Source organism: Salvia miltiorrhiza, chromosome 8, assembly GCF_028751815.1.
Source record: "Salvia miltiorrhiza cultivar Shanhuang (shh) chromosome 8, IMPLAD_Smil_shh, whole genome shotgun sequence".
Classification (NCBI taxonomy): domain Eukaryota; kingdom Viridiplantae; phylum Streptophyta; class Magnoliopsida; order Lamiales; family Lamiaceae; genus Salvia; species Salvia miltiorrhiza.
Genome location: NC_080394.1, coordinates 2,847,881 through 2,875,304, shown reverse-complemented (window position 1 = coordinate 2,875,304; position 27,424 = coordinate 2,847,881). Strand labels below are relative to the sequence as shown.

At 35.9% G+C, this 27,424-nt stretch overlaps 3 protein-coding genes across 5 annotated transcripts; 1 reads left to right on the top strand and 2 right to left on the bottom strand.

Moving 5' to 3' along the window:
• Positions 1-58: 58 nt before the first annotated feature.
• Positions 59-10,590, top strand: LOC130999997 (phototropin-1). The gene is made up of 24 exons (XM_057925707.1): positions 59-951; positions 1,808-1,982; positions 2,244-2,426; positions 5,248-5,339; positions 5,525-5,798; positions 6,815-7,052; positions 7,141-7,211; positions 7,282-7,388; positions 7,480-7,529; positions 7,636-7,740; positions 8,051-8,110; positions 8,191-8,280; positions 8,359-8,435; positions 8,507-8,591; positions 8,660-8,740; positions 8,846-8,949; positions 9,033-9,082; positions 9,172-9,278; positions 9,356-9,478; positions 9,551-9,602; positions 9,705-9,817; positions 9,916-10,056; positions 10,143-10,232; positions 10,349-10,590. Exons 1-23 carry the CDS (start codon positions 423-425, stop codon positions 10,227-10,229), a joined length of 2,994 nt encoding a protein of 997 aa, XP_057781690.1. The 5' UTR covers positions 59-422; the 3' UTR covers positions 10,230-10,232; positions 10,349-10,590.
• Positions 10,591-10,653: 63 nt separating this feature from the next.
• Positions 10,654-14,645, bottom strand: LOC130999998 (putative respiratory burst oxidase homolog protein H). 2 transcript variants are annotated; one of them, XM_057925709.1, is made up of 12 exons: positions 14,037-14,645; positions 13,778-13,943; positions 13,645-13,693; positions 13,443-13,556; positions 12,565-13,371; positions 12,384-12,476; positions 12,196-12,311; positions 11,525-11,870; positions 11,327-11,458; positions 11,122-11,250; positions 10,958-11,036; positions 10,654-10,865 (listed from the first exon to the last, which is right to left on the bottom strand). In XM_057925709.1, the coding sequence occupies exons 1-12, from the start codon at positions 14,371-14,373 to the stop codon at positions 10,756-10,758; spliced, it is 2,478 nt and encodes an 825-aa protein (XP_057781692.1). In that variant the 5' UTR covers positions 14,374-14,645; the 3' UTR covers positions 10,654-10,755. The 2 variants fall into 2 exon arrangements, 1 of the variants encoding a protein (XP_057781692.1); XR_009093628.1 differs by lacking the exon at positions 10,654-10,865 and having other exon boundaries at positions 11,018-11,036; positions 11,327-11,448.
• A 992-nt stretch (positions 14,646-15,637) lies between these two features.
• LOC130999994 (kinesin-like protein KIN-5D) lies at positions 15,638-22,174 on the bottom strand. Of its 2 annotated transcripts, none has more exons than XM_057925704.1 (23): positions 21,941-22,174; positions 21,356-21,831; positions 21,116-21,245; positions 20,740-20,895; positions 20,163-20,639; positions 19,869-19,966; positions 19,629-19,785; positions 19,467-19,536; positions 19,257-19,333; positions 19,101-19,154; positions 18,952-19,032; positions 18,751-18,862; positions 18,343-18,429; positions 18,085-18,260; positions 17,841-18,002; positions 17,659-17,766; positions 17,394-17,552; positions 17,225-17,308; positions 16,835-17,040; positions 16,614-16,715; positions 16,432-16,541; positions 16,193-16,344; positions 15,638-16,107 (listed from the first exon to the last, which is right to left on the bottom strand). In XM_057925704.1, exons 2-23 carry the CDS (start codon positions 21,535-21,537, stop codon positions 15,892-15,894), a joined length of 3,156 nt encoding a protein of 1,051 aa, XP_057781687.1. In that variant the 5' UTR covers positions 21,538-21,831; positions 21,941-22,174; the 3' UTR covers positions 15,638-15,891. The 2 variants fall into 2 exon arrangements, with proteins under 2 accessions (XP_057781687.1, XP_057781688.1); XM_057925705.1 differs by having other exon boundaries at positions 21,356-21,617.
• Between the last annotated feature and the right edge of the window lie 5,250 nt (positions 22,175-27,424).

Sequence of the window (27,424 nt, the reverse complement as noted above, 5' to 3'; positions counted from 1 at the left end):
TTTAAAAATATAATTTTAATAATTTAGAATATAATTGATAGTGCGAGAATAGTTTAGAGTAATATGTAGGAGTATTCATTATTTATCCTATAATTAAGGATAATAAGAATAAAATTGTCTATTTTTTTGATACATGTATTTTAAGGGCATGAAACAAGAGAGCAGTATATAACTCTCTTGTATGTAACTGTCACATGCGAAGCAGTGACAAAACATCAATCTCTACTCTTCAGTCATGCCATTTTCATGAGAAGGAAAAATCCCAAATTAGAATCCCCAAATATCACTAAACAACATGCATGAAATTCAACTCTGATCAATCCAATTCATCTTCCCCACATCTCCCCAAATCCCATTCCCATTGATTTGGATAATTCGATGCTGAAAATCATCTCAAATCTGTGATTGAGCTCGCAGTTGCAATGGAAGGCAGCGCAGATCGCAATAAGCCCCTAATTCCGCCGCTCCCTAGGGATCCCCGCGGCTCCTTGGAAGTGTTCAATCCATCAGCCGCCGCCGCCGCCGCCGCCAGCAGCAGCCCCGTTTTCCGGCCGGCGTCGTCGTGGCAAAGCTGGTCCAGCAACCCGGAGGCGGAGGAGAAAAGCTTCGCATCGAAATCAGGAAGAGCGACGGCGGCAGCGGCAGCGCCAGCTAATCCCGAAGGCATCAGCTCATGGATGGCTCTCAAGGATACAGCTGCGCCGCCGCCGCAGCCGAAGGCGTTAGCTGAGATATTCAACGAGCATGAGGCGCAGGCGTCGCCGGCGAAGGGAGGAGTCGGCGCGGCGGCGCAAAGGGCTGCTGAGTGGGGATTGGTGCTGAAAACCGACGAGGAGACCGGGAAGCCGCAAGGAGTGAAAGTGAGGAATTCCGGCGACGAGAAAGGGAACACGCGGAGGGATTCCAACAACTCTGTCCGGAGCTCCGGCGACCAGTCCGACGACGGAGGAGGTCAGCCTTGAGCATATTTCATTTTCATACATACATATAATTATCCTAGACTTTCTTATATAGTAAAAAAAAATTACAAGCATGTAGAAAAAATATGAAAATAGTAATCATCTTTTACTTTTACTGTTATGTTCTTACACGTTTACACGATTTACATAAATTTTCTATATAATAGAAGTTCGTGTAAATCATGTAAATGCATAAAAACATAATAGTAAAAATAACCACTATTTTCTTATTTTATCATGCGACTATAATCTCATATTACTATATGCTTTTGGTTATCCTTGAGTGTTGCATATATATACATAACGATTATAGATGCAACGCTCTATTTTAGCTAAAATCATATAGTAATAAGAAATTGTAGCCATGTATAGATAAAACAAGAAAATGCTATCTCCGTTCCATCTTTTAGTATCCATATTTTCATTTTAGTTTGTCCAACATTTTGGTATTCATTTATATTTTTAGTAAAAGTAAATGAGATTCTGATCCCACTTTAATTATTTTAACACTCACATAGAAGGTGAGACCCTTATTCCTCTCATAACATGCCCAACCACTTTATTACAATCCATGTCAATCTCAAATGTATACTATTCTTCGACGATTACACGAAAAATTTCATATAAATTCGTGTAACAGTGTAATAATATAAATAACACTGTTACTCGAATTTTGATTACACAAAAAAAAATTGTATGAAACATGTAAGATCATAATAGTAAAAATGATTATTATTTTCATATTTTTATCTACATAAATAGATTATTTTTTTTGTTATAGGAGAAAAGCTAGTAGAATTTAATATTCTGGCATAATTAAATTTAATAGCGTTGGAATGAATTTGCAGGGAGAGAGAGGGGATTTCCAAGAGTATCGGAAGATTTGAAGGATGCATTATCGACATTTCAACAGACATTTGTGGTGTCGGATGCAACTAAACCCGATGCCCCTATCATGTATGCGAGTGCAGGATTTTTCAAGATGACCGGCTACACTTCCAAGGAAGTTATAGGCAGGAATTGGTAAATTCCATTCCATATATAGTAATCCCTCGTCCCTCCGTCTCATTCCAATAGGCTCATTTCTTTTGAGCACGGAGATTAAGAAAATTTACTTTTTAGTAGAAAAGTGGTAGTAAAGTGGTGTGGTCCACACTATTTAAGTACAACCTTTTTACCCAAAAAGGAAAATGAGTCTAATGAAGTGGGATGGAGAGAGTAATATTGGTATAATAATTGATTATTAATCTAAATAGAGTATGTTATGTTGTGGTGTTGTTGCAGTCGGTTTTTGCAGGGGAAGGACACGGACGCGGGGGACGTGGCGAAGATAAGGGAGGCGTTAGAAAAGGGCGGCAGCTACTGTGGGAGGCTGCTCAACTACAAGAAGGATGGCACTCCCTTCTGGAACCTTCTCACCATCACTCCCATCAAAGATGAAACCGGAAAAGTCCTTAAATATATCGGGTATTCTATTTTCATATCTTATCTTTACATATAGTGCTACTGTATTATTATTCCCTATGTCCGGACTAGCTTGATCACTTTCTTTTCGACACGAATTTTAAAGAATAATGTTTAGTGTGAAAAGGTGAATAAATAAATAAAAAATTGCCAAATAAAGAAAGTGATCAAGTTAATTGGGACAGCCCGAAAAAGAATACTGATTAAGTCAGTTGGGACAAACGGAGTATTATTATTATTATTATTATTATTATGGTGCATTTACTTTGAAATATAAGAAAATGATAAACTCAAAATAAAAGAATGTTGATATAAAATTTTGAGTAGCATATTTTCATTTGGATAAGATATACTTTTATATTTAAGGGAGGGTGTTATAATTTTGTAGCATTTTATAAAAGTGGGATTACATATATTGTCACTCAAAATAAATATAATAAAATATAAAAAATATGATCTCCACTTTAAGTGATAAATTCAAGAGGCAACACCCTATTCTAGCCAAAATCATATAGCAATAGGAAATTATAATTATATATATAAAAATATGAAAATCGTAGCCATTTTTACTATTTATGCTCTTACACACTTACACGATTTACATGAATTTTATGTGTAATCAAAATTCGTGTAAGTGTGTAAGGGCTATTATTTTTATATTTTTGTCAAGATGGCTACAATTTTCCTTTACTATATGAGATGCTAGAATTAGATATTTCTAAATCTAAACCACTATATATATTATCTCCCTATTAGAGAGATAAAAAAAAACACAGATTGCTCCGAGCTACAAGGAATAGATAAGCTCCATTTATTACTTTATACTTCATTTGCTTTAAGTGATACATTTATATCTGATAGTATTATATTTATTTATTTAGAAGAATGAGAAGCAAACACATCGTAACATATAAACCGATCATTTTTAGTTCAAAATTGATTGGATGCGAATATAGGGACCATTGATTCATCAATCGTGCATGTATTTTCTAAATGCTAGTATATATATATTTTTTTATTTTTTATTTTTTGGGTTTAAGTTGTCAAATTAATAATCGGACCATGGCTAGTCAAAATCATAGATTAAATGATAGTGGCATGGGCAGCCCTTTTTTTTGGCCCAATTTTGCCTGTCTTTTTCCTTTGGTTAGTTGCAAGATATTATCACAATTTACACATGATTAACAGGGTGGCAATTTGCAATATCGTGACTTATTTATTTTGTTTTATTTGATCATAAACATCTAAATAAAATGTAATTATAATTGAATTCTTTAAAATTTGTATTTTCGTGTTACATATGTATTTGATAACTATTTTTTTTTTAGCCCAACTGTAATGTTTTGTTATTTAACTTATCTTATATATTTTGTTGAATTTAAGGTCATAACGTGGTCCCCTAGAAAAAAATGTCATAATAATTAGGGTATAATTTGTGGACCACTTTTGTAGCCCAATATCTCAATATCACAATATGTACGTCTCTGATCTGTATATGATGTATGTATAATGTATCTATATATAATTATGGGAAAATTATGTTTCTCTTCTGGATTGTTCACTGGTGGGCTCATAGTGTTTTAATATCTTTTTCGTATTATTTTTCTTCTAAGAAAGTAGAAACATTAATGCTTGCCAAATTGGTAAGTAGGTTTCTTAAAAAAACTAAATGAATAAGCTATCTATATTACGTACATATGGCTCGTATAATTTACTATTTTGCTAATTTAGTATTTTTCACAATTTGTATGTTAGTATCTTAATTTGAAAAATGATCTATACATCTACTTAAAAAAGAAAAGAAAAGTCACTTAAAAAAAAAGAAAAAAAGAAAAGTGATATCTCCATTATTTGTCTTCCTTTTTTTTAAGGATGGTTAGGTGTTATACAAGTGTATATACGTTATTCTCGGCTCTTCGACCGTGAAGATCTACGGTAGATGATGAATGCAACACCTAGATTTGAATTTTAAAGAGAACGAAAATTTCATTTTTTTAATGTATTAAATTTAATACTGAATTGATTAGTTTTAGAGGAAAATTTATTGTTCTCACATTCTCATGAAAAATACAATCCTCATTATAATCACTTCCTATATGCGCGTGTGCGCGCGCACACACACACATATATATAGGGGCACGCTCTAGTGAGACCCCCTATTCTTCGTGAGACACTGAGTACAATGAATAAGACATATATACTAATGAACAAGGGCCACAAGGCAGTATATACTGATGAATAATGAAATTTAAAAAATTGTTAATGAATAAGACATATAAACTGATGAACAAGACTGATATACCAATGAACAATGCACTATATATTGATGAATAACGAAATTTAAAATATTTTGCTGAGAAAAAAAATTATCCCCCTAGATACAATATCAACCATAAGATTGATGAAATAAACGCACGAGATCGTGTCTTAGGTCTCACTAAAAATAGGGGGTCTCATTGGATCGCTCCCCTATATATATATATATATATATATATATATATATATAATGAACGTAAGAATCATTTTTTAAGCCTTTGGATCGCTATTGTTTACGGTGAATGTATCACCTTGATGAATGAATGAAACTACCCGAGTTCGAATTAATTTCACGACGAACGCATTAGCTTTATACATACAGTGCATTGTTCTCGATTCTCATAATAAAATATAATTCTTACATTAATCAACCCCAATATATAATATAGTAATATCACCTTATTAATTACAACACCATCAAAATTATTAAGATGTGGAATTTAGATGATTATATTGAATTCAAAAAGTGGATGGATTTAGATGTGGAATTTGGTTTTAAATGGTGCAGGATGCAAGTGGAGGTGAGCAAGCACACGGAAGGAATCAGGGAGAAAACGACCCGGCCCAATGGGCTTCCCGAATCATTGATCCGTTACGATGGTAATCCATCTTATACTTATTAACTCTGCATTTAATTAATTAATTTCTTATAATTTATAATTTAGTTAATGTTTATAAATTTATAAATTAATGATACAAATTTTTCGACTGAGAGAGTAATAAAGTTAGGATATGATTTTAAAAAAATTCTAAGACTTGAAATTGATTTTGATGTTTGTAAATAGCTCGGCAGAAAGAGATGGCGTCGAGTGCAGTTACAGAGCTAGTTGAAGCAGTGAAGAAGCCTCGAGCAAGAGCTCTCAGCGAGTCCACCAACCGCCCCTTCCTCCGCAAATCCGGCGACAACGAGATCTTCGACGCCCCAACCCGCCGCAGCTCCGACGACAAGCCCCCGCCTGCTCGCCGCCACTCGCATGCCGGCACGCGAACCACCATGCACAAGATCAGCGAGCTGCCGGAAAAGCCTCTCAAGAAAACCCCCCGCCGATCTTTCATGGGGTACGTACCTATTTCTTCTCTTCTCCATGCATGCATGCAGGGGCGGATCTGGGATTTGTCCATAGGGGGTTGAACTAGTTCAAGTATGGCCCCTCGAATAGTTTGTTTTTGTGTCTGAGTAGAACTTTAATGGACTTAGGATTAGATATTAGTCACTTTTTTTTTTGGATAAATTACGTAAGTACTAAGTAGATAAAGAAATTTTAAAGACCGCGCAACGGAGGACTCGAACTTAAAACCTTAGATTTTGAACATTAACCTCTTACCACTAGGCCAACACATGCACACATATTAGTCAAGAATAAATAGTTGTACTCTTTTTATTGATTCAATAATAGGTATTAAAAGCACATAAAGAGCTACCTCTATATGCTTTAAAAAAAATAAAAAAATATTCCATCTTGTACAAAAATAAACTAATTTCATTATTAAGAGTTCGTTATCTTATTTTAAATAGAGGATTGACTAAAACTCAACATTAAAAATCAACTAAGAAGGGTGTGTTCTCTTTGGTTAATAAATTTATCATGAAAAATAAAAGATAACAAAAATTTCTCACTTTAAATATCTCATTTCTTTTCCCTCATTTTTTGCAAAAGAAAATTTCATAGTTTCTTATTCTTTCTTTTCACTCCAAGATGGAACGATATTATCCATCTTGAAGTGAAAATGAAGAATGAAAAATGGTGATTTTTTTTTGTAGAAAATGAAAGTAAATAAAGATGAGAATTAAAGAGAGATTTTTTGTCATCTCTTATTTTTTCATGATAAAATTTTCAATCAAAGATAAACACATTTGAAAGTGAAAAAAAAGGATAAAATAACATAAATTTAACAAACTAATTAATATAACAAATCACCGTAAAATGTTGAGCAATTAGCGTGGTTATTAAAACAATGTATTATGTTCTCTCTCTTGTTTCTTTTATTTTATATATATTTTAAAAAAATCAAAATTTGGGAGGGAGCTTCAGCCCCGGCATGCATGCAAACACTCATTCAATTCTTTCATGCAGGATGCTAAAGAAGGGGCGGCGCTCGAGCACTCAAGAGCTCGAGCCGGTGTTCAATGAAGATGATGAGGAGAAGGAGAACGGGTACTCGTCGGAGAGCGACGACGACCGGAGGCCGGATAGCGTGGATGATAAAGTGAGGAAGAAGGAGATGAGAAAGGGTATTGATTTGGCCACCACTCTTGAACGTATAGAGAAGAATTTTGTTATCACTGATCCAAGGCTTCCTGATAATCCTATTGTAAGTAAATTCATTACCTTATTTTTTTTATTTTTTTTTGTTTTTATTTTTTGATGTAATGACAGTTTTTGTTGGTGTGTGTGTTCAGATTTTTGCTTCTGATAGTTTCTTGGAGTTGACAGAGTATAGTAGAGAAGAAATCTTGGGTAGAAATTGCAGGTAACTTTACCATTGAATCTTCCAAAATACATTTTCAAGCCCGAAAATATTGAATCTTGTTTGTTTGCAGATTTCTTCAAGGGCCCGAGACTGATCCGTCGACAGTTAGGAAGATAAGAGATGCCATTGATAACCAGAGGGAGGTCACTGTGCAGCTCATCAACTACACTAAAAGTGGTATGTAATTATATTTAAGAAAATTGAATTTACTCTTTGAAAATGGTTTATTGTAATATTCTGACTCCTTTTGTAATGAATTCAATCACAGGCAAAAAGTTCTGGAACTTGTTTCATCTGCAGCCCATGCGTGATCAAAAGGTAAGCTCGTTTTGGCTCTATGAGTATCTCATCCGTGTGAAGTATTAGTAGATTTGATGTAGAAGGCGACACATCCATTTTGAAATGTGTTGTTGTTCTTGAACAGGGAGAGGTGCAGTACTTTATCGGGGTTCAGCTAGACGGAAGCCAACACGTGGAACCGCTTCATAATTGTATCCCTGAGGCCACAGCAAAAGAGAGTGCAGTGCTGGTGATTAACTTTTGCTGCATCATCTTTTGTGGATTTTGCCACTTTTGATTCATTTGAGTTGACATTTGATGGTTGAAATGGAGCTCAAAATCCATTCTTGATTGATTTTGTTGCATTTTTTTTTGTGGATTTTGCCTCTTTCATTCATTTGAGTTGACATTTGATGGTTGAAATGGAGCTCAAAATCAATTCTTGATTGATTTTGCTGCATCATTTTTGTGGATTTTGCCTCTTTCATTCATTTGAGTTGACATTTGATGGTTGAAATGGAGCTCAAGATCCAATCTTGATTGGTTTTCACTTGTCTCAGGTGAAAGAAACTGCTGCAAATGTTGATGATGCCGTCAGAGAGCTTCCAGACGCCAACACGGTTACATTCCCAATAATTTCTTATTAGCTTTTAATTTTTTCCTCTGTTCTTTCTTGAGGTGTTCGACTCTCGGCCTGCAGAAACCCGAGGACTTATGGAAGAATCACTCGAAAGTTGTTCATCCGAAGCCTCATAGGAAGGATAGCCCCTCCTGGCTAGCTATTCAGCAGGTGCAGTGTTATGTCACATACAAATATATGTGTATACATTCATCAATATTCATGTTTCTGATATGTGGATGTCTGCAGATTCTAGACAGCGGGGAAGAGATAAGCTTGAAGCATTTTAAGCCGGTGAAACCACTAGGATCCGGTGACACTGGAAGGTAATGTGTGTTTGCCACGATCTCGTGTTAAAAACAATATCATCAGCTGATGTGGTTGCTTCGGCTTGCAGCGTGCATCTCGTGGAGCTATGTGGAACGGGGCAATACTTTGCAATGAAAGCAATGGACAAGGGCATGATGCTTAATAGAAACAAGGCATGAAGCTGAATTCTGTTTTTCGTTTGCACGTTTCTCGTCTCTTACGCATCCATTTTGCTCTGCAGGTGCACAGAGCTTGTGCAGAAAGAGAAATCCTAGACATGTTAGACCACCCTTTTCTTCCTGCTCTCTATGCTTCATTTCAGGTTACACAAATTTACTTTTTCTTCACATTTGAACACATGAGATTAGATATTTGTTTGTTACTACTTTAAAACTTTGGCTAATTGTTCCTTTAAACATTTTTACAGACTGCAACTCATATCTGTTTGATCACTGACTACTGCCCCGGTGGAGAGCTCTTTATTCTACTCGACAGGCAGCCCACGAAAGTTCTGAAAGAAGATGCCGTAAGGTAAAAACAAAATCTTGGCTATTATACGCGACATAGTTTACTTAGAATCTTGTAGAGCTGATGTAGATTGTGATTTCTTGTAGATTCTATGCTGCTGAAGTTGTAGTGGCACTTGAATATCTTCACTGTCAAGGTATATACAATACATTTTTTTTTTTTAATATTAGAAAATAAGATCAAGCAACACATAAGGATATCAGCATCTTTATTTTCTTGCCGCAGGCATAATCTACAGGGACTTAAAGCCGGAGAACGTCTTGCTTCAAAACAACGGGCATGTTGCTCTCACGGACTTTGATTTGTCGTGCTTGACATCTTGCAAGCCACAGGTGTGTTTTCATCTCTTACTAAAATCTACCTATCTTTGGTGACGACTGCTAGCTTTAAGAGATGTGCGTTTTCGCAGCTTCTGATCCCGGATATAAATGAGAAGAAAAGGAATCAGAAAGGCCAACAGAATCCCATCTTCATGGCTGAACCCATGAGAGCATCCAACTCTTTTGTTGGTACTGAAGAATACATTGCTCCGGTTAGTATCATCTCATCTGCGCTCTTACTAGAATCTTCGCCTACTGACTCGTTTGATGGTTCGTGCCAACAGGAAATCATCACTGGGGCAGGCCATACCAGCGCAGTCGACTGGTGGGCACTTGGTAATGACGCTACTTCCTTCTTTCTCTGAGATTAGACATCAAACTTGCTTCTTTACCTAGTTTTTCAGCTGAAAAATTAGTGACTGTCGCGTTGTTTCGTAGGAATTCTTCTATATGAAATGCTGTATGGATACACACCATTCAGGGGAAAGACGAGGCAGAAGACATTTGCCAACATTCTTCACAAGGACTTGAAGTTTCCAAGAAGCAAAGAGGTTGCCTTTTTGAAGCTATTTCATATTCTTTCATTTGCATAAAATCCTAAAATAAAAATAAAAATTAAAAATCAAACTCTACTCCAAAATATGTACAGGTGAGTCTCCAAGGAAAGCAGCTAATGTACCGACTGCTACACAGAGATCCGAAAAACAGACTAGGATCACGCGAAGGGGCTAATGAAGTTAAGCAGCATCCATTTTTCCGGGGCATAAATTGGGCTCTCGTTCGTTGCATGGTAATCGCAGAAATTCTGCCTAGCTAGTATTTCTGCAGACTTGTATCCATTATACAAATGGACTAATATGATTTTGATTCCTTCAGAGTCCTCCTACACTTGATGCCCCACTGTTTGAGGAGAAAGAAACGGTTGATCCCGGGCTCGATGATCTGCAGAAGAATGTGTTCTGAAAGGTAGTTATATAATACTATAATTCTTTCTAACTTATGTTTTGTTGCAGCACAACACTTTCTTGCTTGATTGGATAAAATTTGGTACTAACATATTCCCCATTCTTGTCATGTTGCAGAATTTTATGCAATTTGTGGTGGCTGAATATGATGATCCTGATAATGCTGAGGTCTTTCTTTTTTTCTTTTTTTTGGCATGTTTCTGTAAACTGGGATTCTGTTTGATCTTTGGAAGTTGTGTAATAGTTTTTTGTTGTTGTATCTCTCTATTCTTTGTCACATGTTGTAGTGTGAGTTTGTCTTAATTCTCTTTGTTTTGTACATTAGAAAGCTGTGCAATAATATGGTTGTTTTATTATAAGCATGGCTTCCTTATCCCAATTTAGAATTCTTGATCATCAAATTTAAGTTTTGAGCATGTTCAAGATTGGAAATGAGAATGCACATCTGATAATGCAAATAAAAAAGATTCAACGACGTATAAATGAAGAGTTACGCTGTCTAAATCTATAAATCGTGTAAAAATCTAGAAGTTCTCCTTGTGGAAATGGAAGCGAGTAGATGAATTCATGGTGAATTCTTGGCAGAGCTTCTTGAGTGGCTTCGTTAGAGTCGGGCTCCCACAGTAGAACACTCCTGCAAACACATGGCAATGGCAAGATTTGGATTTTCAGCTTTGGAGATTTTGCAATGTGTGTTTCAAATGTTGGAAAAATGCATTGCTTTACCTATCCTGCTAGAAGGATGCACAGTGGCTAAATGTGTGAAGACTTTTCTCCAGTTGGGCCGCGCGAAATGAGTCCTTATCTGTTCCAAAATGATTCAAGAAAACATGAATTTCCTTCTGATTGATGTGAGTAGTTTTTGGTTATGTAGTTGTGGATGTGCTTACCCTGCTCTCTGAGACGACGTCCACTCCATTCTTGGCGTGTTGCAGCGACTGCACCATCGCTATCAGTGCTGAACGAGCATCTCCTTCCTCGTACATGCTTGTCAGGTAGTTGTGCATCTCTATGATATGCTGCAAGAATTTGGTTAGAAAGGAAAGAGAAAGAGGAAAAGAGTTTGTTAGGTTGCTGTGTTGGGGTTAGGCCTACATGGTGGTCGTATTCTGCAATGTCGTCCATAACGCCTTTGAACCAGTCGAACGAGCCTTGCTCCCGTGTGACCCAATAGAAGTAAGCTCTCTCTGGACCATGCTTGTCCCCAGGCAGATCATCTGGCACCACCTGATTCAGAAAGTTATGAACATTTGCAGACTATTTTTTTCATGGTAGAAATTGTGTTGCATTTACCGAGCGTGACTCGTTGTTCACTATGTCCTTGATGATGCTGATGAATGGGGTGGCTCCGATGCCTAAACCAACGAGCAGAAGGATGTCGTATTTCTTGTAATCCTGTGCTGGCGCCCCATAAGGCCCTTTAACGACGATTCTTGGGAAAAAAGATCTGTCTTGTGTTGTTTCTTCTGTGTATGCCTTGGTCTCCATTCTCACTAGATCTCCCCTGCTTTGCTTCACAGATTGAGGCTCACATGCCTTCTCAAACCGATTCTTGAGCTCCGTTGTCCAGTCCCCCAACGTGCGTATGTGCACGCTTAGATAGTCGTCGTCTGGTGCAGAAGTGATGGAGAATGGATGCCTGTGCAGCAATGTTTCATATACCTCAAAATTTACAGTAAGATTTATTATTATAGAGTGTTACTTATCATTCAAAGTTTGATATACCTCAAAATATACAGTAGGATTTGATATTATAGAGTGTTACTCACCATTCAAAGTTTGATATACCTCAAAATATACAGTTAGATTTGATATTTTAAAGTGTTACATACCATTCAAAGTTTGATATACCTCAAAATATACAGTAAGATTTGATATTATACAGTGTTACTCACCATTCAAAGTTTGATATACCTCAAAATATACAGTAAGATTTGATGTTTATAGAGTGTTGTGTTGCTTACCATTCAAAGTTTGATATATCAGGACACTTGACAAATAGGTACATTCCACTCTTGTATTTGAAGCCTTGAGGCTTGCTCATGTAAAGGGCTAACACATTTCCAGTATATATCACAGCCTGTGCTTCCAAAACAAGAAACGACGACGTTGAGTTGCTGCTAGCTGCAGAGAAAGCAAGAGTTGATGTTACCTTATTGATCTCAACTTTGAAGTTTCTGTCATAGAGAGTGAGGATTCTCTCAGTGGTGTAGATGAGCATTGGCACAGAAACATACATCCATGTCTGTGGAAATGAGTGGAGATTTCAAATTTTTCAATGGAGATTGCAGAGAAACGAAGACGAAGAAGAAGGAAGGCGTTGTGTGGCATACCGTCTTCTTATACCACTCCGGGGTGAGGAAAAGGAACCATCCATGGACAAGCAAGAGCATGTAAACCAGAGCCAGCAGATGGTGAGCATACCAGAAGGAATTGAAGCCGGCCAAGACATGGAACGGGCCGGGCAGCTTAACCACGTTCCTCCTAAACGAGTGCGTGGCCAACACAAACGCGTAGAGCATCAAGACTATCATGATCATGCCGGTAACCCCTTCAATACTGAACAAGAGCTCCATGTAAGTGGGCTGCTTGTAATTGAACACGGGTCCGAAGATGGTGTCAAACTGGTCCTTAGGGCAGCTGGATATCTTGACGAAGTTGCAGCTCGTGTGCATTATGATGTGAACCACAGTGCCCAACATGACCTCCCCGGAGACCATCTTGTGGAAGTTGATGTTCTCATCAAAGGGGATGACCCGGCCTAGGAATGTCTCGCGCAGCCTTGTGAGAGTCCTCCTGCACACGGGCACGAGGATGAGGGCCATGTTGAACTTGACCGTCTCAGCTGCAGCCTTGGCGAAGCAGAGGCAGTATCCGAGGACTTGGAAGGCGGCTCTGTGCTGAAACTCATTGAGCTTCATAGTGAAGATGGAGATGTTTGTGCCCTGCCATAGCATGATCACCCAAATCTTTTTCCAGTTGTCCATGAATGTCTCCTTGCTCTTGCTCAGGAACCGGCTCACGGGTGTCCTGTATTCTTTCGGGATCATCGTCTTTGCCAGCGTGTCTGCTTTCCTGTCTGATCTTTGGGTTTCTTCTGAGCCAACCATGCCTCTCAGCAGAGCCTCAAGTTGCCACATCTGAGAAAAGAGGCCTTTTTTTTCATAGATATCATAACAGAATTGATGCATATAGTTAGTTGCATTCATACCTCTACATATCCTTGATTATCAGGATCTAGCTCCTCCATGATCAATGCAGCATACGTCGCGGCTTCTTGCTTGAATTTCGACAGCTTGTTTGCCGATGCACTCATCACTAGAACCTTAACTCAGACACCAAGAAAAGATGAAAACAAACACTAAATTTGGTGTTGTATAATGTATTAAACATGATGCTCATTGCTCTCTCACCTCTTTGACCTCATCCTCTGATAGCTTCCCATCACCATTCTTGTCACACCTGCAAACTCAAACATCATCACTTGAGCAGAGCAGAGCAATGCAGCATAAGTTGAGTTTCATTGAAACCACAAAATTCTCTTACATGTCAAAGAAAATGTGGAGTCTTGTGTCCAAGTCTTGATTAGTCATGTCTTCCCAAAACTTCCTCAGCTGCAGCAAGTCTATCCCTTTCTCAGTAGTGGCGACGTTTCTACGCCTTGCCAGCGCCTCAAACAGCTCCCCCGCGAACTCCTTGCTGTCTCCCATCCCTTCCTTCCACAAGAAACACTCTCAAATCCAAACACACACACACACACACACACAAGAATTGATGTAGCAAGAAAGAGTTGATGGAAAAATACCAATGCAGGCACCAAACTTGTCCTTAAACAGCATGCCATCGACAGAATTCTGGTGGAAACGCTTCTCAATAGCCCTCCACGCGTCCTCCTCCTTCCCGGTCTTGGCCCTGTCAAGAAACCGGAGGCTCATTAGGCCTCTCTTGGCACCGGATTCCATCCTCCCCATCTTAGGGCCGGAGCTCGCAGCCGCCTTCCTCTGCCTCAAACTGCTGGACCGAGACGTGGACGAGGAAATCGGCTTCTTGCCATCTTCCATCTGCACATCAGCCATGTCATCAATGTGTATCTTCTCAAGAACCCATTTTTCAGAATCATCTTCAGACTTTTCAGATGCCATGTTGTGTAGTGAGAGATCAAAGAATTGTAGGATGCATCATTTTGTGTAGTGAGAGATCAAGGAATTGTAGGATGCATCATTGTATGTATGAAATGTATGAGATTTGGTTGAATTTTGGGAGAAAGGGAGAAGAAAAGGGAAGAAGAGATATGTCTGAGGTGTAAGGGTAGATAAATTCAATCAAATGGAAAAGTTAGTTAAATTAGTTATTTCAATGGCTTTCCTGACTTCCAAAAGTGTCCCTTTCAAAGTGACTTTATTTTTTATCTGTGTAGAGATATAATTTGATTTTGTACACTAAATCAAATTGATGAAGTTATATTGTAAATTTGTAGTTAAAATATTTAAATTTTTTTAGGACATTGTAAATAATACTATCTTCATTTTAGTAGGGTGCACGTAGTTGCTGAACGTGCATAAGACAATTAAATAAATAATATAATAATTTCACACGTAAAAGAATGGGTTAGTACTTGATCTTGACTAATTAGTTTATTAAGTTTTGTTGCTCCAATAATTAATTCCAAGTCCTTGGACTTGATCCATTCACACTAAATATCTGTTGTTGACGAAAATTTAGTACAAATTTCACTTCAATGAAATTTATAAAATCTTTAACTTCAACTAAACAAAATCACAAACTCGAGGATCATGTTCTATTTTTAAAATGATCGAAACTAGCCTTATTTTACAAAATTTGATTTGCCTACTATATCCCTCACACATACTTAATTTAAGGTCAATTGTGTAAATTAATATATTATGGTTTATGTTTTATATTTTAATAATTATTTAAGTAGTCGTATCCATTATCATCCACATAAGTTACAATTTTTTATTCTATAAATATGATAATTTTAGAATTACAATACAAAGGATATATTTTTTCTGGTTTTATTGAATTTCAATTTTGCTAAAATCCTTGGAATTGAAATTAATTTTTAGATGTTTTTTTTTATATATAATATTAATTTGCTTGTTATAAAAATAAATTACAACATCCTGAATTTATAAAGTTTGCCTCATAATATTTTCTTTTGATAGTTTATACTTTATATAGGATGAGCATTTAGGATCAAGAATATTGTTGATTTGTGCTGCGTGAATTAAGAGTTATAAACCCACGTTCAAAATTAAAAAAAATGCATTAAAACATTTTTGGTACATTATTTAAAGATTGAGCATCAAAATGTGAAGATTTGAAAGTTATGAATATAACAAACCTTGACCAAAAACTCACATTTGTGTTTAACAAAGCAAAAACTGAGCTTCCAAATTTGAAATTACTCATTACAAGTAAACAAAGTGTTGTACAACAGTCACCAAAAACCAAATACTAGAGAATTTCAAGAAACTGAAATTCTATGCCTAATAATTTCTTCCTATAGAAGCGCTCACACCCAAAAAAAAAAAACAATCAAAAAATCATTAATCGACAAATATAAATCTATCCACGCCATACTTTTTATGTACAACTGTAGCTATAATCTTATTGTCACTATATATTCATATACTCACTTAGTTGAGGGCAGTGAGGGGAACTCGGGAGTCTCTCATGGCGACGGCAGCTTCTAAAATATGCTTTGCGTCGCCATTTGCTTGCTTCGATGATTTTGCATCCCAGAACGACCTGAGCAGTTCCTCGAACGATGGAGTTCTCAGTTCCTCGATGGAGGCGATGCTTGAAGGGTCGATCGGTCTTTTCTTCGGTGTGGAACATGATGGTTGATCAACCTGAGCAGAGATGAAGTAGAGTTGTTGAGCTCAAGAAAAATGAAGTATGATTGATGCATATCATAGAGTTCTGATAGAGGCATACCATGTACTCTTCTAGGAGGCATTTCCCTGCATTTTCGGTGATTTCGACAATCTTGTGATAATGTCCACTGTTCAAATCCCTCAGGTCTCCACAGCAAGGGACGATCATGGAATCAAGATTACCACACGCCTCGTGGTCAAGTTGTAACGAACCTGCAGGTTGTTTGTCGGTTCATTACACATGTTTCAACAATGTTTACTGAGACCAGTTCCAAATTGATCCAAAACTGGAAAGCTTACGGTCAATGGACGAGAGAAGGTTCTTGCTTCCTGTATCTGTGTCTTCCAATGCAGAACTCACAGCAGACGAGAAATGCCCGCGTAAGACATCAATGGTATCCATCCCTCCCCTACGGATAACAGTATATTCACGTAAAAGAGCAAAATGAGAGAACAAAAGAAGACTTGGATTTATTACTAACCTAACTATTTCATCTACTGAAGCAACATTGGTCTTCTCGAGATGAAGCAGGGACTCCTGAGCACTTTTCCATTGTTGTGCACCCAATTTTGCTTGTTCCATACTGCATAATTTGTGCGTTTAACGAGCTTAGCATCAGTCAAATCCAGCAATGCGGCAAAAAGCATGCGCAGTGGTGACTATTCAAAAGGCCACACACACATATATATAAAGCATGCTAACCATTTGTGAAGGACGTCTTCCATATCTTCTTTCCCAATTTGAACTGAAGCTGTATCCTCAAGATAATGAGATTCGGCACTTTGTGTGTAACTTGTCCATTCAGCTTTGATAGAACCAGTGGTTTCTTGCATAGTTGACATCTCTTGCTGTAATTTGCTGGTTCTGCTGGCAGCGCTCTCCCGAAGTTCAACAATCGCACATTTGACCTAATGCAGATCAAGAAAAATAAAATTTCTTTGTCATGCATTGTGTTTAATGAAAATAAAGGATGTTAGCCAAAACCATTTTTTATTCTTCTGGTTACTCTATAAGACTGACTAATCCATATATCCTAATTTTCTATCAAAGTCACTATATCAGGAGGGGAAGATTTATTTCGGAGGTGCAAACCAGTTTCTTTTTCCGAGCATTTGAACCAGCAAGCAGCTCGGCCACTTTTGCTAGTAGTTGTTTTTCTTCATGGGCAGCACACTCCTGCGATAGAATCAGGCATCTCTTCTCAGAAAAAGTTTACATGTAAATCCATCTGCCTGAGTTGTTTTATGAAGACTTTCGTTACCTCAAACTTCTTTTCAAGTTCAGATAATTTCTGGTCATTATTTGTCTGTGCCTCTTCGAATATTTGTCCCAACATTGAAGCATGCCCGTCTAATGTCCTAAAGAAGTTTACAGTAATTTGAGAAATTGATCTTGTAGTTTCGACAGCTCTGCTATGAGCCTGTATATCAAGTCAAACACAGTCAATTATTTTTCCTGTGTGAAAAGAGATCAGAGCTAATGACAGCGTTGAAACTATATACATTTATTAGTTACTAAAAACAAACCTCTCGCTGTTGTTCAGCATAAGCAGTTAGCTTTTTCTCCTGACTGTGCAGACTATCTTGAAGATCATGAAGTAAAGCGTCAGCCTCTGAAGTAATTCCCTTGAAAAGCTGCATCACATGATCAAACAATCAGATCATGCTAAAGAAACATTCACTATAGTAATTCTGAATGCAACACAAACCTCTTCAAAGGCAGATGAGTGTTTAGAAACTTCAGAGTTTAGTTGACCAAAAGTTGATTGAGAGTTCGAATTAAGTTCTCCAGCTAAATCATCTAAAGCCTTGATCCCAGATCCGTACATGGTTTTCAGTTTTTCTAGATGACATCGAAGCTCTTCAGTAGCCTACAAAGTGCATAACTGAGTTTTTTAAAAGGCACTTATAAGTGATAGGTACCACAGGCATCTAAATATACATAAATTATACCTCAGTCTTTGTAGATACAAATGAATGCATGTCTTCTTCCATCTCCTTTAGCTGTTGTTCCTGCTGTGTGGTCGATGATGCCACAGCTTTGTGCAAGACCCCTAGCTGCTGAGTCAATTGGGATTGGAACCTCTGTATAAGAGTTCTGTTGCCATCTTCTATTTTGTCCTTGCGTTCTGAAATATTAGTAATATTGAGATTACAATAGGATCTTTATCTTATAAGAACCAATACCATTATCAAAGTAAGGATGCAAACCAATCTTGGTGAACAGATTAGTGATATCTGATGCAGCATCCTCCAGTTCTGATCGAAGCTCAAGCGCCCGCTCTATGAGTGCTTTCTCTGTCGGAAAACATTCAGATTACAATGTGATAAACCAGTGGATAATTTACTTCTATCCTAATAACTCGAGTCTTTGTTCCCATTTTGTCTGACCAAACAAGACAATTGGTTAGAGACAAATGTGACAAAAGGGAGTGGGTTGATCACCTACATAAAATCAATCAGATAGAAGAGTAGTAACGGAATTGGCTTGTTGACAAATGGAAAGTTCTAAGACAGTCCAGACGAGGAAATCTAATTTTCATATTATAAAGAAAAGACCCAAAAAAACCCCAAAAAACAGAAACAAAATTAAGTAAAGAAGAAGATGATGCCACCTACCAGACTTCAGAAGATTGGAAATCAAAAACTCCTTTTCTTTTATTGTTGCGTTTGCCTGCCTATGCCTTTCTTCAAGATCAAGCAACACATGCTCAGTTTCCTGAAGCCTTTTCTGTATAATGATCCAAAGCCTAGTTATTAGTATGACAGTAACACGAGTAGGACATGTCTTTATTTGAACTGGCACTAAAAGAATATTACCTCAGTCTTTTCAAGCTTATCACTCAGTTCAGCAGTCGACTGTTGCTGAGAGTTGTACAAATCCTGGAGTTCCGCTACTTGCTGTTCATGATTTTCATGTTAATAATGGGAACAACCATAGCTCCAGTGAGATTTATTGTTAAATATACCTTGTCCCTGGAATCTAGATCAAGCTCCATACGCTCTATCCTTTCTGACATGGCCTGATAAGTGGGAAAATGTGACGTATTTAAATCAGTTGGAAATTTCTTGTACCTTTGTAAATACTTATTACATCAATAACACTTGATAGGGGAAAAAAGTACCTTTTTCTCTGCCTCCTCTTGGAGGTAACGATCTCTTGGTATGTATATTCCATTCTTCTCTCTTGCAGCATACACCTCTGAGAAACATATGGTTTTCATGAAAAATAGTAAGATAAGAGTATATACAAATGATTAAGAATCAAAGTTTGACATTTTATTACTCAATGCACAAAAGGAATTTCACTAAGAGAGAGAGAGAGGGTTAAAGACCTTGCTTGAGTCGATCAATTTCAAAATACAAATCCTTGATCACAGCAGATTTCATCATCTTCTGGTTGATCTGAATCATATTAACCAATAAATAAGTCATATCCTAGTTGGCATGAAGAGAAGCAAAGCTGCCAAGAGAGAAATTATTCCAGGAGTACTAACCTCGGGTTTGTTCTTTATGTTTTTGGCTCGGTGTGCATAGTCTAATGTGCTGAGTGTCTCTTCCAAACAAAGTATGGAAGGGGACACCGTGGCAATTATACATGTTTTTGTTTTTCCTCCCAGAGAATCTCTCAGCAACCTTGTTAACTTGCTATCCCTGAGATTGAAGGTTGCATTGTTTAATATTTCTGAAACATGCCTGACCAAGTCACAAAACCAGCATTGATGAGATCCTTATACCTGTACGGTACATGACCAGAATGCTCGACCAAAGCATTTATAACTCGACCAAGTGTCAACAAGCTCTTGTTAATCTCACCAGCTTCCCTTGCTCTGCCCTGTAAAAGCAAATAAAGCCTTAAAAAAATAACAGTGTATCTATGGACTATGATGGCAGCAGATTTTCATTTCAAGAGCCACTATTTTCTATTAGCTATATGGTGTCCACAAGTTTATGCATATTCTGTCTTCTTTCCTTAAGAATTACGTCAATGGAAGAGGTGGCCAGTCATAGAATACTGAATAATTTCTAACCTCTCTTGCGCCAGAGCGTGAAATATTCTCCGAACCAGCAAGGTCAACAAGATTCAGCTTCCCACATTTGATCATTTCCTCTCCTTCTGGTGTACACTCCTTGATGTGAATAGTGATGGAAAAAATAGAGTGAGAGCGACTGCTCTGTTTGTTGAGAAGGGTCTCTGCTGTCTTCCTTTTAGCAGAACCTTTCTCTAAGATCTTATATATTTCATTTGCAGTAGTCACAATCTCTTCTTCCAGTCCCCGAACAAAAACTCCACCTTTCCCATCCTCCATAAGTGCAATAGGTTTCTTTGACTTGTCCTCGGGAAATTTTGAAGTTTCTTCTGGTGCCAAAAGATCTGATATTTCCTCGTTATACAGTTCTAAGAATGTAACTTTCATGCTATACTCAGCATGCTGAGCCTCCAAAATGTCAAAAATTTGTCGAACAGCTCTTGGAATAACTCCCGCATCGCTTGGATATTCACCATTCTAAACGGAAAAAAGAGTAAAATCTCAAGAATGAAGTTACCAATATGAAACTGCAAAAACATGACAAACAACATCATCCATCCATAGCAGCGCACAATACCTTTTTTCTCGATCCACCCTCCATCGTATAAGTTTTCCCAGTTCCAGTTTGCCCATAGGCAAAGATGGTGCAGTTATACCCCTCTAGAACCTCAAACACAATAGGGCAGACTGCTTGTTCATATAAATCCTTTTGCTGGGAAGATGGACCAAAGACCTAAACACAAGTACAGAAATCTTATTTTCACAAAGCCATCTAAAGTAAGACAACACGAAAGCAGAACTTCGATGAGTGAAACATATTCTTTTTATTGTATTTCCAACAGAAGATTGCTCCTTTTAGATTAAAAAGTTATGAGTTCATGAAATGTGATTTAACAGGCTATTGAACAAAATACATTTTTTTTTTCTCTAGCAAACAAAAATAAATGGCAAACCTTGTCAAAAAGGAAAGTTCTATCTATCTGCTTATTAGCAATATTCTGAACAGCACAGACTTCTCTTTTGTTCTCATTGCAAGAAATCACCACAGGCGTATGTATTCTCGCCTCATCCTCACTCAACGGCCTAAACAACAATAAAAAAGAAAACAAATCAATCACTGCAATATACATTCATTTATTGAAAAAACAATTCAAAATGCTAAGAAAATCGAAGCGTTAAGCAAATTCACTAACCTGCATCGAACAATGACCTGCACATTAACACCTTTCTCCTTGTCTTGCCTCGCATTGAAACTCCCCTCACCGGATCGCAGATCTCTCCCCGCCTTATCACTCGAACGCGGCGTCTGCGACGGGGATATCGGCACCATTCCTCCTCCTCCCCCTCCGCCGCCGCCGCCGCCTCTTCTCTCCATTATCAGCAATCCAACACTCCAAATCTCACTGATTCAACTAATTAACGGATTAATAAAATGCTTCCTCTCTTCCTCCTGCACTGCGATGCGATGCAAGTGAGACGATCTCAGCTCAGTCAACTCAATCCCGCATTTTTTCAAATCTCCAAATCAAACAACAGATCACAGCAGAAACTCGCAAAATCCGCACACAATGCGGAAAATCTCCAACTTTTGATTAAGCAAAAATACTTTTATTAGAAAAAGCGGAAACAGCGGTGAGCTAATGAAGGACGGCTGATCGAATCTAGTACACTGACAGAGCACCATAAAAATCAATCAAAATTAATTACCAAAAAGAAAAAATACAGTGAAAAAGGACACCGACATATAGTCCACGAGATCAGTATACGTAGAGATATACCTCAATACCTGCAGATGAGGTGAAAGGCCGGCAATCTGGTAATGCAGAGCTAGAATGTGAGTACAAATGGCGATGCTATAGAGACAATAGTGAACAGAGGCCGTCTGAAACTTGTCGATTATTCTATCTTCGAATAAAAGCAGAGTAATTTAAAAAAAGAGAAAAGAAAAACAGAGTAGAGAGAGAATCTAGAGAGAGAGAGAGGAGAGGCTTGAAAAAAATGGCCGTTACGGTTATGACTGGAGGGGGTTTGAAATAAAAAAGAAAAGAAAAATCAAACTGATTTACTGCTAGTCAGTCCGAAATTTGTGAGTTGACCTAATTAGATCGATAATTCGAAAGGATTATGATTAAAAAAAATTAACTTGGTAAAATTACTGTGTGAATAGCCCGACAACTCAATAGAGTTTGCTCGAAAATAGAATGAATTCTATAAAGTTGATCCAAAAATAATGTGTTTGTCTATTTGATTTTTTTTTCTTTATTTAATTTGCTAATTTCATTACTTTGCTTTTGAAGATTAGTATAATAAGATTTTCTTTTTCCTTTTTTTTTCAAAAGTTTGTGACATATATTTTGGTGAGAATATTCACGCATATAGCCATATTGGATATTGAAACTCAATATTTGGTCATTCATCTTAAAAACATAAATTTTGACAATTTTTTTAATTTTGGACTGTATTGCCTTTAATTTGGACGGACGAGATCGGGTTAAGCACGAATTCGGATGGTACTTTTGACATTAATGTTATAATTTGTGTCAAAAATTTCATTGGTGTTATATAATAATATCATACTATATGAGATAACAGAAAAGTTAACGGATTAAAAGATTCGGAACGAATAAAATAAAAAATAAAAGTATAAAAACTTATTCAAATAGAAAAATATATACAAAAATACTTGAAACAAAATATAAAAGGTATAGAAATCCAAAAATGTGTTTCGCCTGCAGCCGATTGAACACACAGATATATAATAAGATTCCAAGAACTTTGATATATTTAATAGGGTTAATTATAGTTTATAACCTGAACTTTCAACAAATTTCAGTTTATAGCCTCAACTTTAATTTATTTTTTGTATAGCCTGAACTTTGAGAAATTATTTAATTATAGCCATAATCACATCAAAACTATGACATTAGCTCTTCTTTGTCGAAATTACATATGAAACAATGACCGATTTTCACGCAATTAGAGTTTAATATATTCTACACGAAAAGAGATTTTCAACAATAGGTAGCTCATCGTCATCGGACCACCGATAAAGTCAGAATCGCGTCTGAAAGTTGACATCATTTTACTAATTTTTTATTGTGCGATTTCGACTACACCGGCCATCCGATGACAATGTGCTACCTATTGTTGAAAACCTCTTTTAGTATAGAATACATTATATTCTAGTTTCGTGGCAACTGATCATCATTAGAGCTGTAATTATGATAAAGAATGGACTACTAACATAATTTTTGTGCAATTGTGGCTATAATTAAATAATTTCTCAAAGTTCAAGCTATATAAAAATTAAATTAAAATTGAGGCTATAAATTGAAATTTGTTGAAAGTTCAGGCTTATAAACTATAATTAACCTATTTAATATTGCCATAACTTATTACGAAATGATTAGTACATTACATGCACGCCCAAAAATAGTATAATCATTTATAGTTTTGTAGTAAAATCATAGTAATACAAAGAAAATGTTTGATAATTAAAAAAAATGAAATATAAATATGGATAATCCATATAATTAGAATTTGGGTAAATATCATATTAAATCTTAAATTATATCCGTTTTATCAAAACCATCCTAAATTATAAGAAATGTTTTTAAAATTTCAAACTAGTATTAAGTTTATATCAAAATTCAAAAATATCTCGTATCAATTTTTCAGTGTCCAAAATCATGATGTGGCTCGTAGGATACCACAATATAATTTATATTTTATTATTTTAAATGACATGATACAAACTAACTTCAATAAAATTACAATTCGAATAGCTATAATCGAATAGCATGATAATTTAATAGGATTGACTCGAAATGGCCTAATTCTGTACAAGTAACTCAAATCACGAATCATCATAAAATGCTAAATAACTGAGTTTTAAGCTCCTCATTTAATCCAACAACTGTCCTTAAAGTCATCATTCATCATTGCATATTGTGAAAATTGAATTAATCATATTGTGAAAATTGAATTAATTATGAAGATTCACAAAATATCAAAAATAATTTTTCATTTATCAAAATGCAAATTGTATAATACACAATGAGACCTCATTGTTCACACACAGAAAATCGCATCGCTTGGTGTTCACTCGGGGACATAACGCGCAAAAGGCATAAACATATAAAAAATCTAATAAATAAAACATTCCTATATTTATTATTATTCTCCATCGCTATTGCGCAACACGAAATAATAATTTGTGTTTTTGTCGACACATGAGCAGGGATACATTAATAACTTCTGTTTCAAATTTTGAATTAGAGATTTTTATTTATTATTATTATTTTTATTTATTTTTTGTTGAGAATTTTGAATTGGAGGAAATTAAGTAAACATCATCCTATGATTAAGGAAATCGTGACATCACCACGCTATGGTCCCGCAAGAATTTTGGTACATGCAAAAGTTACAATTTTCGTCTATATATAAATATTTTAATTAGTAGCATAAAAAATATTCATAACTCAAAAATCATAAGTTCAAGTTCAAATAATTTAAATATTTCGTATAAGTTCTAACTCGCGGAGTTGATCTTTCATGTGGGTTTATTATTTATTTTATATTTATATAAGATTGATATCTAAAAAAAATGCTTTTTTTTAGATTGAAGATAATGCTTTACCTTTTCTTTACGATTTGTTTATCAGACTGGCAAAACTCCAAGTAAATGGGGACAAAATAATCGAGTGCTCAGATACGTCCAACAATGTCTTCGAGTTCGAGCACGACATTTTGTGCGAATTTTGGAATTTTTTGTCTTTTAGAATATTTTTATCACATAAGATGATTTGATATTATTAATTTCTGTTTTGAATTTTAATCCCACCATAGGTTATACTTAATTGTCATGACTTGAAATTTAAAGCATGAATATTGTCTTGTATAGGTTAATTATTTTTAGTTTTTGTCTTGTTTATTCTATGAAAGAAAAGGAAAAAAGAAAAAGAAATTCAATTGTATGTTAAAGATGATCTATGCAACAATCGATTTTGAATCTTCACTTAATTTTATAACCGGTGTAGCCCATTGTCATCAATTAACCGGTGTGATCGGAATCACACTTAAAAGATAGTGTAACGATGTCAACTTTCCAGTATAATTTTGACCACATCGATGGTCCGATGATGAAGCTACCTACTGTTGAAAATCCTCTTTGATGTAGAATATATTAGGCTCTAATTTCGTGACAACTGATCATCGTTTCAAGTGTAATTTCAGTAAAGAACAATTACTACCATAAATTCAATGCAAGTGTGGCTATAATTAAACAAATTCTCAAAATTCAAGACACATAAAAAATAAATCAAGGACCTGGATTTCGAGTACTCAAATACCCGATCCGCCGAATCAGGTATTTTCGAATACCCGATCAGTACCGAATCTGGATAACCAATTATAAATTGAAATTATCGGGTACCTTAACATCCAAATCGAATATTCGGGTACCCGATTCTTAGTTCAGGTTCGGAGTTGGGTAGTTGTTTTCGTATAAATTCGAATTCAAATAGAGTAGGATATCTGAATCCGATCCGATTTCCACCTCCAATATTAGCCCATAACTATAATCAACCCTCTAAATTACGTCGGTTAGTCATATGAAGTAGCGTAATTAATAAGTAATTGAATCTTAACATAGTATGCAACACAAAAAGTAAGTATCGAAATGAAGGAAGTAACCGAAGAGTTGAGGCATCATAGTGGACTCCTTGGTTTGGTATAAATTGTGTGGTGAAATTGCACCAAATATTAATGTAGAACCTAACAAAGGCATGAATATTTGTTGTGGCAAAAAGTGGAAATGTGAGGTAAAACATCACAAGGAAAATCAGATAGGGATAGCAGACAAAACAAGGACTTGTGTATGTGGTGTGGAATGTGCCCCCATGTGTCACATGATCATACTGCCCCCTAAATATTTTATTTCATTTCTATTATAGTTTTATCAAGATCTTGCAACATGATATATAAATGCAAAATATAATGAGAGACATTTTTCTTAATTCTTAAAGGGGATAAAGTAGTGAAGCAGGTGTAGGGAGGAAGGTGGTTATCCTTCTCCAACCCTTGGTTAAAACAATAAACATTTTCATTAACATAACGACGCCCGTTGGGAATCCGTCGTTAAATTTTTATAACGACGAAAATATTGTATTCAACGATAGATATTTTCGTCGTTATTTGAACTAATTTTTAAAAAATCGTTCATTTTTTGCTTCTTATTTCTTTCTACAACCTATAGTCGTAGAAAAAAAATATCTACTACAAAACGAAACTATCTTTCTCCACATCTTCTCTTCAGCAACATTAACATATACGGTTCGAGAGAAATGATTTTCGACAATAATTAATTTTTTTAAAAAAAGAGGATAAACAAAATATGTGTTTAGATAATTGATCTTATAAGTTAGAGAAATAATTACGAGCAATAAAGATAAAAGTGAAGAGATAAGAACTTGGAAGGGTACATAAAAAATTATGATATTATCTATAAAATTAATAAAAGAGAAAAAATTGGGATTGAGAAACTTATTTTTATAACTTATAAACTATATAGGATCAAACACTTTTCAAAAGCTTATAAACTCGTAAACAGTTTATAAACAATTTTAAGGGACTTATAGTTAAGGTAAGCGACATACTGTCTTAGTCATATTTGATTATGATTTCTAAATCAAAGTCAAACCTAATCTCGACTGCAAACATTAATTGCTTTTTCATCATTTAATATAACAAATAGCAAATCCAATCATTATTACAATATGTGCATACAAATATATGCACATTATACAATTGTATATTTAGTGCATGTGAAGTCATGTGAAAGTGTTGCTTAGAAACTACTCTATGTATATATGCTCCTCAGGCTTTATCAGCCTTTACCTCTGCATTTGCAACTCATACAAATATTTCTATTATTCTCTGCAACATTACATATGCTTAATTCTCTGCATTCTACTCAGCTTTTCCTATCACCAATGGAATTAAAAAATAAATAAAGTTAAAGAAAAGTTATTTCTAATTAATTTTCAATTCATGATAATTCAAAGTATTTCTTACCTTCTCTTATTGCAAGCACGTGCCGCGTCTGCTGTAAAGACTCAGATAAAATTCTTTCTCCCATAATTTACTGTGTACCATCGTGTTTCACTCTTACGTACATCGCCCAAACTTATCTCTATTTTACAGCATAGTTTATACTCAACATAAATGGAATGTTCTCAAGCATTCTTATTTATTTGTTTAAT

Coding starts and splice junctions, on each gene's coding strand:
- LOC130999997 (XM_057925707.1), top strand. CDS start 423: ATGGAAGGCAGCGCAGATCGCAATAAGCCCCTAATTCCGCCGCTCCCT. Junction 1,983..2,243: donor GAAGTTATAGGCAGGAATTG/GTAAATTCCATT, acceptor GTGTTGTTGCAG/TCGGTTTTTGCAGGGGAAGG. Junction 9,083..9,171: donor TGAATATCTTCACTGTCAAG/GTATATACAATA, acceptor TTCTTGCCGCAG/GCATAATCTACAGGGACTTA.
- LOC130999998 (XM_057925709.1), bottom strand. CDS start 14,373: ATGGCATCTGAAAAGTCTGAAGATGATTCTGAAAAATGGGTTCTTGAG. Junction 12,477..12,564: donor CGGAGTGGTATAAGAAGACG/GTATGCCACACA, acceptor TCATTTCCACAG/ACATGGATGTATGTTTCTGT. Junction 11,251..11,326: donor TTGCAGAATACGACCACCAT/GTAGGCCTAACC, acceptor AAATTCTTGCAG/CATATCATAGAGATGCACAA.
- LOC130999994 (XM_057925704.1), bottom strand. CDS start 21,537: ATGGAGAGAAGAGGCGGCGGCGGCGGCGGAGGGGGAGGAGGAGGAATG. Junction 20,640..20,739: donor AGGGTGGATCGAGAAAAAAG/GTATTGTGCGCT, acceptor TTTTCCGTTTAG/AATGGTGAATATCCAAGCGA. Junction 16,542..16,613: donor TCAGTAGATGAAATAGTTAG/GTTAGTAATAAA, acceptor TGTTATCCGTAG/GGGAGGGATGGATACCATTG.